The 11,648-nt window shown below is 40.9% G+C and overlaps 2 protein-coding genes across 3 annotated transcripts in view; one reads left to right on the forward strand and one right to left on the reverse strand.

Annotated features, from left to right (window-relative positions):
• LOC109923726 (PH and SEC7 domain-containing protein 3-like) overlaps nt 1-11,648 on the forward strand; it is a 595,836-nt gene that overhangs the window by 142,543 nt on the left and 441,645 nt on the right. The window lies entirely within an intron of this gene.
• Nucleotides 1-11,648, reverse strand: part of sh2d4a (SH2 domain containing 4A) — a 39,742-nt gene that overhangs the window by 10,208 nt on the left and 17,886 nt on the right. For both annotated transcript variants that reach the window (XM_048597420.1, XM_048597415.1), the window contains exon 6: nt 9,563-9,710. In XM_048597420.1, coding sequence (XP_048453377.1) covers nt 9,563-9,710 — 148 coding nt within the window. The remainder of the gene's footprint in view (nt 1-9,562; nt 9,711-11,648) is intronic.

Genomic DNA, 11,648 nt, shown 5'->3' on the forward strand with positions numbered 1-11,648 from the left:
TGAGCCTAGACAATGTACTGAATTCTTTGGAGTGGGGGTTGAATTTAGGACTGGCTCTCCAAAAGGGAAGTGCATTAACTTTAGTCTTAATTGTGGACTGAATTAGAATTAAGACTTTCCAACAAAGGACTAGGGAAAGAGTTGGTGTGCTTTTTAAAAAGTTAATGATACCCATCGTGTTTTGTTAAAGTAGTGGTGAAAGATGTCTGCAGACAGTCCAGCTCTGGAGATCAGCATACAAAGAGAGATGGACCAGCTACAGGTTGCTGATTGGCTTGCAGAGTTGTGACCAGCTGTGGATGTCAAAGGTCATTTGCCTGATAACTCTGGCTCCTGGATAGCTGAACAGCTTGTGGGCGTGCACAGTACTGGCAGAAGCCTTTGAACTGTGGAAACGGAAGGTGTCTCTCCTCTTCTCCAGTAAAAATACCCAAAACCTTAAAAAAAAAATCAGTTCATTTTCTCCATCAGTTATTGAAAGTTGCTGCTTTTTGGCAGTTAAGTCAAAAGAAACTAATGTGACCCAGTTGCTCTGCAGCTCCTAGGAAGAAATGAAAGAACCTGAAAGGAAACTGAGGAGCAAATATGTAGTGAGATCTCAGATATATGCAAAAATAATAGGTTGTAATTATAGGGGATTTTAATTTTCCAAACATTAACCAGGACTGCCATAGTGTTAAAGGTTTGGAAGGTGAGAAATTTGTTAAATGTGTTCAAGAAAATTTTCTTAACCAAAATGTAAAAGTTCCTATTACAGAAGTAACAAAACATGACCTTCTCTTGGGAAATAAGGCAGGGCAAGTGACTGAAGTGTTAGCAGGGGAACACTTTGGGATTAGTGATGATAATTTCTCCTAGTTTTAAAATAGAGATGTAAAAGGATAAGCCTTCCATAAAAATTAAAGTTCTCAATTGGAGTAAGGCAAATTTTAATTGTATGAGACAAGAACTTTCAAAAGTCAAATGGAATAGACTGTTCGCAGGTAAAGGGATGAGTGACAAGTGGGAGGCTTTCAAAACAAGAGTTCAGAGGCATTATGTTCCTGTTAGAGTGAAAGGTAAGGCTGATAAGACTAGGGAATAATGGATGAATAAAGATAGAGGTTCTAGTCAAGAATTTAAAAAAAAAAATCAGAAATTAGATATAGACAAATGGGATCAAATGAATCGCGAAGAGAATAAAGAGTATAGCGGCATTCTGAAGATGAAATCAGGAAGGCAAAGAGGAGATATGAGATAAAGTTATCTGCCAAGGTTAAGGATAATCCAAAGAGATTCTACAAAGGGGCAGCACGGTGGCTCACTGGTTAGCACTGCTGCCTCAGCGCCAGGGACCCAGGTTTGATTCCACCCTGGGTGACTGTGTGTGGAGTTTGCATTCTCCCCACGTCTGCATGGGTTTCCTCCGGGTGCTCCGGTTTCCTCCCACAGTCCAAAGATGTGTAGGTTAAGTGGATTAGATACAGGAAATGCCAGGTTACAGGGAAAGGGTAGGGGAATGGGTCTGGGTGGGATGCTCTTTGGAGGGGCGGTGTGGACTTGTTGGGCCGAGTGACCTGTTTCCACACTGTAAGGATTCTATGATGTACATTAAGAGAAACTAGAGCGAGAACCATTAAAGATCAAAGTCTTCTTTGTGTTGAACCTCAAGAGATGGGAAAGATATTAAATGAATATTGTGTCATTTCTTTTTACTATGGAGAAAGAAATGGAGGCGAGAGAGCTTAGAAAATAAATACTGATGTTTTGTAAACAGTTCACATTGGAGAAGAGGAAGTGCTGAAAGTCTTAGAAAACATCAAGGTGGATAAATCTCTGGGACCTGATCAAGTGTATCCTGGATGTTGTGGGAAATTAGGAAGGAAATTGCGGGGCCCCAAAACAGAAATATTTGTATCATCAATAACCACAAGTGAGGTGTTGGAGGACAGGAGGATGGCTGATGTTGTGTCTTTAGTTAAGAAAGGCTGTAAGGAGAAGCCTGGGAAGTATGGACATGAACGTCTGACATTGATGGTGGGTAGGTTCTTGGAGGATTCTGAAAGATAGGATTTACATGCATTTGGAGGGGCAAGGAATGACTAAGGATAGTCAGCATGGTTTTATGCAAAAGAAATTGGGTCTTGCAAACTTGATTGAGTTTTTTGAGAAATAACCAAAAAGAGGTTTTTGAGGGCAGAACAGTAGACATTGTTTATTTGGACTTTAGTAAAAGCTTTGATAGAATTATGCATGGTTGACCAATTAGCAGAATTAGATCACATAGGATTCAGGATGAGCTGGACATTTGGGTACAAAATTGGCTTGAAGGCAGGAGACAGAGGGTGTGGTAGAGGGTTGTTATCGGACTGGAGGCCTGTGACTAGTGGTTGGGGTGGGGGGAGAATGCAGAAATCAGTACTGGGTCCTCACTTGTTTGTCATTTATATGAATGATTTTGACGAGAGTACAGGACGCATGGTTAATAAGTTTGCAGAGGACATCAAAATTGGTAGTAAAGTGAACAGTGAGGAAGATTATCTAAGATTACAAAGAGATGTTGATCAATGGGCTGAGGAGTGGCAGGTAAAGTTTAATTTGGATAAATGCGAGATATTGTAATTTGGTAAAACAAATACGGGCAGGACTCACAATTAAATGGTAGGATCTTGGGTAGTGTTGTAGAACAGAGAGACCCAAGGGTTCAGTTACATACTTTGACATTTGTATCACATTGTGGTTAAGAAGGCATTTAGCAGCTTGCCTTCATTGCGCAGACCTTCGAGTATAGGAGTTGGGACGTCATGTAGACGTTGTACAGGACATTCGTGAGACCTCTTCTGGAGTTGTGTATGCAGTTCTGGTCATCCTGCTATAGGAAGTTACTAAACTGGAGAGGGCTCAGAAAATATTTAATAAGATGTTGCTAGGAATGGTGGGTTTGAGTTATAAACATAGGTGGAGAGTTTTCTCACTTGAACATAGGAGGTTGAGGGGTGAACTCGTAGAGGTTTATAAAATCACAAGGGTCCTTTTCCTAGGGTAGGGGAGTTCAAAACTAGGGGGCATATTTTTAAGGTAAGAGAGAAGAAAGATTTAAAAAGGACATGAGGAGCAACTTCTTTTAATACAGAGAGTGATTAGCACATGGAATGAATTGCCAGAGGAAGTGGGGTTGCAGGTACAGTTACAACATTTGAAGAAGTACATGACTAGGAAAGGTTTGGAGGGATATGGGCCAAACGCAAACAAGTGGGACTAGTTTAGTTTAGGAACAGGGACTAGTTGGATTGAAGGGTCTGTTTTCATACAGTCATAGTCATGCAGCATGGAAAGATGAGAGAACTGAAAGAGAAACAGAAATTGAAGGAAAAAACTCAGCAGGTCTGGCAGCATTTGTGGGAAGATAGCACCGTTAATGTTTCAAATCTGGTGACTCTTCATCAGAACTGTTAGTAGCTAGGAACAGCTCATTACCAACAGTTCTGATGAAGAGTCAGCGGACTCTTTAACTCTGCCTTCTTCCCACAGATGCTGCCAGACCCACTAAGCTTCTCTGGCCATTTCTCTTTCAGATCTCCAGCAACCGCAATTGTTGGTCTTACTATTACAGAACTGAAAAACTTGAGGAAACAAAAGGAACATTCCATCAAATGCTGAGGATTGGTTGTATTAAACGGCTTCCCTAGTTTTTCCCCTCTTCATCCATAACACTAAATTTCTTTTTTGTCTGTCTATATATCCATATCGGGAGGGGAGGAGGGTTAAGAAGAGGATTAGAGTTTTAACTAGTAGAGTGATACATTTGTAGTTATAGTTGTTTACCTGCAGTTATAAATCGGTTTATAACAAATCGTAGCTCTTGTTCCGTACACATAGCCTGTATATCATTCCAACAGGCAAATTGGGTACTTTGCATACTTTGCCAAAATGTTCTTAGCTTTTGTGACAACTCCAGGAATAATGGGGCTCGATTTCCAGTGTGCTGTCCTAGCAAGTCATGGACACTTTGTCTCTGTATTTTTTTTTCCAATCTGCTCAAGAGTCATGCACTTCCCCTTGTACTCGGCCTTGAGTATTTGAGAGGCAATGGTGGAAGAGAAGATTAACCGAACATAATTCACATTTTAAAAAATATGCAAGTGTGCGAGGAGATTCAGGAATGGTCAGCCAATAAGTAACCATGGTAACAAGTTAGGAACAGAGCAACTATCAAGGCTTTGCTGCTACTAATTTGGTTAACTTTTCATAACTTAGAACGCAACAAGGACATTTTACATTCTGGTCTTAAAACATTTCCGTGAGCAATCAATGACAAGTCCCACTTCATTGCAGAATGTTGACAAGATAGCAGGCAAATCCCAGGTTTGGTTTCTACCACACCACAAAAGGATAAGATTTGATGAGTTTTGTAAAACTTAAACAAAAACATTTTCTTGGTTTCAAAAAGTTACTCAATTCTGTTCCTGCTTTGAAATTGGATATTACGGGGAGGTAAAACAAAAGTTGTTTCTCCCTAATTTACAACTGTTTTTAAACATAAAGCATTCCATTCACTGCAAGAGATCAGGGAAGGTATTATAAAAGATTTTGCCTTTTCAGATGAGGAATTTCCATTTAATGAATGGACATAATAACTGCCACACAGTCTTTTAAAAAGCATCTAGAAAACATCACTGGTTTATAAAATCATGAGGAGCATAGATAGGGTGAATAGCCAACGATCTTCCCTCAGGGTAGGGGAGTCCAAAACCAGAGGGTATAGGTTTAAGGTGATGGGGGAGAAAGGTTTAAAAGGGACCTAAGAGGCAACCTAAGAGGGTGGTGCATGTATGGAATGAGCTGCCAGAGGACGTGGAGGAGGCTGGTACAATTACAACATTTAAAAGGCATCGAGACGGGTACATAAATAGGAAGGGTTTAGAGAGATAATGGGCCAAATGCTGGTAAATAGGACTATTAATTTAGGAAATCTGGTCAGTATGGACGAGTTAGACCGAAGGGTCTGTTTCTGTACTGTACAACTCTATGATTCTATGAGATGCCACAGTAAGCGAAACTACGCTGGCCAAAAAGAAGAATTATGCTATTTTATACATAAATGCTCATACATCAAGAACACAAGAACAGGATACTTGGCCATTAAGTTTTCCCACATTACATTTCTGAATTTTGACTGCTGTTGCCAAGTGTTTTGGAATATCCTTAAAATGCGAAAGGTGCTGTACAAATTAAAAAGTTCTTTCTCACACCAACTCTTCCAGACTGTAACCTGTGCATTTTGGCTTAGGAAAACTATTTAACTTATCCAATTAAAAGGAACTTTCTGCATGACCTCATCCCCACTAACATGCAAACAAGAAAAATCAATTCTTTTGAATCTATGATCTCACTGTAAACAAGAAACAACTTCCTACAAAAGTTGGACATGTTTGACAGTTACAAAACACATTCTGTTCAAAAGTGGAGAGTTTTAGAAAACTAAGCTTTCTTCCCCCCTGCAGAACCCTAAGAACTTCAATGAATTTGTACACTCAGGATCATTCAAAACTCTGCTTCCGGGCCTTGACTCACAACGGATCCACTATTACTCGTGAGCTTGCTGACGTACAATGGCCCCTGATCAAGCAAAATGTCCACCTTAAAATTCTCACTTATTTGGTTCAAATCCATCCATCCATCCCCTCCCCATCTCTAATATGTTCCAGCTTCCCAACCTCAAGACCTGTGCTCCAGATCTGGCATCTTTCGCATTCCCAATTATAACGTGACCCACTACATCCTTGTGGTTCCCCATGCCACATAACGGTCCTATGAAGAGCCTTGGGACCTTTTGTTATATAATGACTATAATTCAAGTTGTTGCAGTAGTAAGAAGAATATAAAATAAATTCAAACTCCGTCATAATGTACAAGATAGATTAGGACTCCATCATCTTTTGAGAGTCTGACAATTGCCGAGCTTCAGACAAGGTTCAAGAGCTGTATTTTTTCACAGCTGAAAATTGGACGTCAGTCAGTGTTTGCGTCACCTTGATCACAAGCAAAGTTACAATCATTGCCTTATGATTAGTCAATTTTGTCTTGTGCAAGTGCGCCAAGCAGCAGTACATTGCTGTTTAAAGTTTAAATCAAGTTTCCTATGCTAAACGTTGATCTGGGACAAACACCTGATGCCTTTCTGTGCACATACCAAAGAGATTTGTCTGTAGAGCCAAGGTTTTGTTAAAAAGGAGGCAATGTCAGATTGGGAGACAGAGAGAACAGGGGCTTCCCATCTAACATTACAATTCAAGCCTGCAAGTTCAATGGGTTTCTTTGAATCAGTAGCAGGATACAAGTCTAACATTCTTTCTACAAAGATGATGAAAACCGTGCAGACTTCATGCCCAGTCTTGGAGACACTGGGAATTTCAAGCGCTTTCCCTCATGAAAATACCAGTGCCAAGAGCTGGCCACTGCCGGGAGGCCCAATCCATGAAGAGGAGGGGGCTTAGATCACCTTGCTGCCCAATGAGCGCATTTGGTGAGAATGCAAGTGTACGACTTTAGTTAGAACAATACCAATTCAATACATGTCTCAGTGACCATAGAACACAGATCTCAGAATGGTGTGCTGATGGCACTATCACATCAGAAACAGAACTGACAATAAACTCAAGCAAGGATTAGCTACCAGACAAATAATATCTTCACAGATAAGGCGTTAACATTTGAATCAGGATCAACGCTCTGGATATACTTAAAGTATATAGTTGTTGCCAACAGAACACCACATTCCTCATCTGTGCAGAAGGGACACAAAGTCCCTATTGCTACACAAGAAACCACCACCCACATTGTTTGGCATTTTCATCTCTGATCAAACACAAGGGAAAATATATCAACACCCTTTGTATGCTCAAATAAACCTTAAACCAGTTAAACAGGTCCTGGTGCGGCACCATAACAATAATGAAACAAAAATCGGACTATACAGAAATATAGAGAACTGCAAAATTAACTTCATTAAAACGTCACCGGAAAGAGGGAGGTCGGAAAGACAAACACAATGCACCGCTGGTCCCTTAAGGTTTGTACTGAGTTTTTGAACTCTATGCTCCTTCTCCATGGAAATGAAAATAGACAGAACTATGGAAACTGTATCAGACTCTGATACAACAGCCCCTCCACAGCCCACTGACTTCACCAGTCAGACCCACCAGGAGATCCTCCAAATATGCCCATCTCATACTGCACGGGATGCCTATTGATCAGGCGCATGGGGCAGAAGAACAACCAAAATTTAAAAGCAGTGCCTTAGAAAACAAAACAGGGGCTACAAATGAAAACTATCCAAACACAAATGGCTCCTTCCGGGCCGCAAAACGCAATGTGCTACCTGGTACCTTTTCTAATTGGAGACCTGGTGAACTCCAGGTGAAGTGCGGCATTCCTACCTTTAAAAAAACATATCACGCAGAGATAAAACGGTCAGAAGGTTGTTTCAATTACACTTTTTCTAATACCAGCCAAGTCTGGCCATCTTGGCCTGGTTCTTTTGCCATACTGCAATCTTCCTGCTCCTTCACAAGTCAATACTGCATTCAGTAGTAAATGGGGAGGTATGGGGAGGCAATGGCCTAGTGGTATTATCGCTGGACTGTAAATCCAAAAACCCAGATCATGTTCTGGGGACCCAGGTTCGAATCCCACCAGGGCAGATGGTGGAATTTGAATTCAATAAAATATTTGGAATTAAGAATCTAATGATGACCATGAATCCAATGTCAATTGTCATAAAACCCATCTGGTTCACTAATGCCCTTGGGGGAAGGAAACTGCCATCCTTACCTGGTTTGGCTTACATGTGACTCCAGACCCACAGCAATGTGGCTGACTCTAAACTGCCCTCTGGACAATTAGGGATGGGCAATAAATGCTGCCTAGCCAGCGACACCATCATCCCGTGAACGAATTTAAAAAAAAAACCCCTTTGATACTTCAATCCATTATACCATCCACCATTTCCACAACACACACTGAATTCCCTATACCTGCTGCTTTGTGAATCTGCCTTCGAAATTGGACATCAGTTTAGGTGGTCAGCTGTCAGCACTAGTCTGGGTTGAAGCACGAGGAGACCTGCGTTTTTTTCGAAGCAGACTGGTGGCAGTTCACAGTTCCCTCAAGGCAAAAGGCCTCCAGAGTCAATGGAGCAGCTGTAAATGTTAGCTGGTAGATGTCAACACAAAATCAAGATGCTCTAACCCAGAACCAGTCAGAATATGAAGACAAATTCCGCAGTGGAATATTTTCAAACCGACATGTTTACATTTAAATTTTCAATTCCCCAGCAACAGAGCACCACATGAGCAAGAACACTAATTACTGACATGTATTTTTTTTTTTTTTTTTTTTAAAAACAGTTGTAACTGAAGGGAGTATCTTTACCTGCTGCTTTCAGAGGACATGGGCTGTGACTTCATGCATCTTATGTTTCAGGTGTTCTCAGCGAGGTCATGGCCAATATTTATCCCTCAATCAACACCATAAAAACACATTGCTGGTTGTGGGACCTTGCCGTGCACAAGTCAGTTGCTTTATTTCCGATGTTACAACAGTAATACCTTCCAGAGTTGGTCATCGGTTGAAAAATATTTTAAGGATGGAGAATTTGCAAAAGACGTTGTGTATGAAAGTTTTTTTGTTGCTGTCTTTGACTTTTTACCCAAGGGGCCCTTTGCACATTCTTTGTTAAAAAATTTATTCTTACATGGGGTATGGGCATCACTGGAGAGGCCAGCATTTGCTGCCTTTTAATTCCTTGTGGCCTACTACACCATTTCAGAGGAGAGGACAGTTAAGAGTCAGACGTTACTGTGGCTCTGGATTCACATGTAACCCAGACGAGGCAAGGATGGCAAATTCCTTTCCCTAAAATAAGGGCAGTGAACCAGATGAGAGTCATGACAGTCAATATGGGCTCATTTGTTTGCACTGCTGCCTCACAGCACCAGGGTTCCGGGTTCGATTCCACCCTCGCACGACTGTCTGAATGGAGTTTGCACATTCTCTCCACGTCTGCGTGGGTTTTGTCCAGGTGCTCCGATTTCCTCCCAAAGATGTGCAGGTTAGGTGGATTGGCAAAGCTAAATTGCCCACAGTGTCCAGGGATGTTTAGGTTAGGTGGAATAGCGATGGGACATGCAGGGTTACAGGGATAGGGTGGGGAGGGGTAGGGCTGCTCTTCAGAGGGTCAGTGTGGACTTAATGGGCCAAATGGCCTGCTTCCACACTGTAGGGATTCCATCAAAATGATACCTATCATGGTCAACATTGAAGCGACTGGCTTTCCATTCCAGGTTCGTTAACTGAATTCAAAACTTCGCCAGCTGCCATCTTTGGATTACGTGCCCCAGTGACATTACTGCTATGCCACCATTTCCTTGCCTTTACAATTCTAGAGGTTAGGCACCTCCATATAACATTGTAACATTTAGCTGCAGAAAAGAGCCAAAGACAACTAAAGACAATGTGAAACCGCAGGTCAATGACAAGTTGGCTCAAAGCTGGGCACGTGCTGGGAGTAATTTATACTTACAGCTCTCACGCCATTCAGGATCTTCCTTTTCATTCCTTTGCACCATCTCTTGAGCCTCCTTTAAGTTAATGTACAATTGCTGGGTCCTCTCTTCTTCCAGCCGCTTAATCTCTTCCTCTTGTCTCCTCCGTTCCTCCTCCTCTTTTTGCTTCACAGGAATCGATTAATTTCAGTAATTATTCAGAACATTTATATTTAAAACTTAACTTTAAGAAGTTGTCTTGAACAATTTTACTCAATTTGGGGAGGTGGGATTGGGAAGTTCTGTGTGTTAAGAAACAGTTGCATGATAAAGCAGTAATACTGTACAGGCATCCCAGCATAATGTACTATGCAAAACTAAAGATAATAATTTCCGAGTTACACTGAAGTGTAATCTCCATTTGCATCACATTCTCAGGAGCTCCAGTTATTCGCTTTGACTCATCATTTAGTTATTCTTCCTTTGCAAAGAAAGAACGCAATTCTAGCCAGTAGGAGCACATTAGCATTCCCTTCTATTGCTCAACTATGTACGGAACTGAAAGGTAAGCAAAATAAGAAGTGCTGGACAGGAGATCTGTAACATTTAATTGTACTATCCAAAAGAATTTGTTGACATGATTTGACTGAAGGACTTTTTCAAGTGTTGACCTGCTGATCTGGAGCACAACACTGAAATGTTAGCTGAAACTTAAGGTTTCTATTCAGATGTTTTGTTGTTGTTAAGACGACAAAGAAAGAGCGAGGAGGAAGATTTCAAAGCAATGCCATGTAAAAATGGGTTTCGGACATATTTGTTAATAAACAAAAAACAACGGCCCATATGTTCCAGTATGTGTCTTGTTGAATTGAGAGATGCCCATCAGGACCACATGGGAAAATCTTGCTATGTACACGCACGCTGAAATTGCCCAGAAAGTTTTAACCTTCAATGGACCGATTGCTGCAATTCTCTGCAAACATGTCCGACATCAAGCTCAGTGCCTGAGACTTAGGCCAGATACATTGGACTTACTCATTCGGTTACCCTGCAAACACTCCACTGGTGAGTAACTGATCTAACTCAGTCTTGTCAAATCTCTCTCCTCCTTCACTCACCTACCAATCTAAAAAATACCCATCCATTCACCAAAAGACTCAGATCTTTAAAAAAAAAAGAGAACAGAATATGACATCCAGGGCTCAGGTTGCATTAATTCTTTACCCTCAACCTTGACACTCCCTCCAGCTCGTGTTTGCTTGGCTCCCAAAGTAAACAGACTGAAGGGGGTCAATATTTACAGTATCTACACTGGGGAATAATGATGCAGGTTATGTATTTCTAGACTCCGGGCAAAGGAATGCTCATTTCACACAAGTTTAAACTTTGCCTAATTTTTACAAGCTTCATGGCTGATTCGAGGGAGCTGAATCAACTGAAGGTGAACAGAATGGAAGTAACTTCCTGTGGCTTGTAACAAGCGTACTGAAGGTTAGTAAAAAGACTAAAAAAAACTAAATATGTATCCTATTTCAACAAGCAATTGTAAAAATGGCATCTATTGAGCCAGCTGCTATTCTGATCACCATCTTGGTTTAAGGACATGTGGAATTTCATTCACTTTTGATTATAATGGGATTATAGGGGACAAAAAGAACCTTTAAACTTTTATTCACTTTATATTTGGGTTGTGGAGGAGCTCAAAGCAATGAGAATCAAGGCCCACAGTCCAAGAAGATAAGATCGTTCTTAACACTCATCTGGTGAAAGATTAGTCATTTGGTTGTACACCGATAAGCAAAGATACATTTTGATCAAATTTAGGCACAAATGAAAATAACTTGCAAGCTTATCAAAACAAAAACCCAAAATAAGAGACCCAAACTAACCACTGAACTGAGATATATTATTAATCTGTTACAGGAGAATAGGTAATAAAATTTAATAGCAAATTTCATGCAAGGTTAAAATTCATAAATTAAGTATAATGTAGATAATTTTATTCGCTGATAGTAGGAACTGCAGATGCTGCAGAATCTGAGACAACAAGGTGTAGAGCTGGATAAACACAGCAGGCCAAGCAGCATCAGAGAAGCAGAAAGGCTGACGTTTCGGGCCTAGACC

Source organism: Rhincodon typus, chromosome 1, assembly GCF_021869965.1.
Source record: "Rhincodon typus isolate 14 chromosome 1, sRhiTyp1.1, whole genome shotgun sequence".
Taxonomy (NCBI): Eukaryota; Metazoa; Chordata; class Chondrichthyes; order Orectolobiformes; family Rhincodontidae; genus Rhincodon; species Rhincodon typus.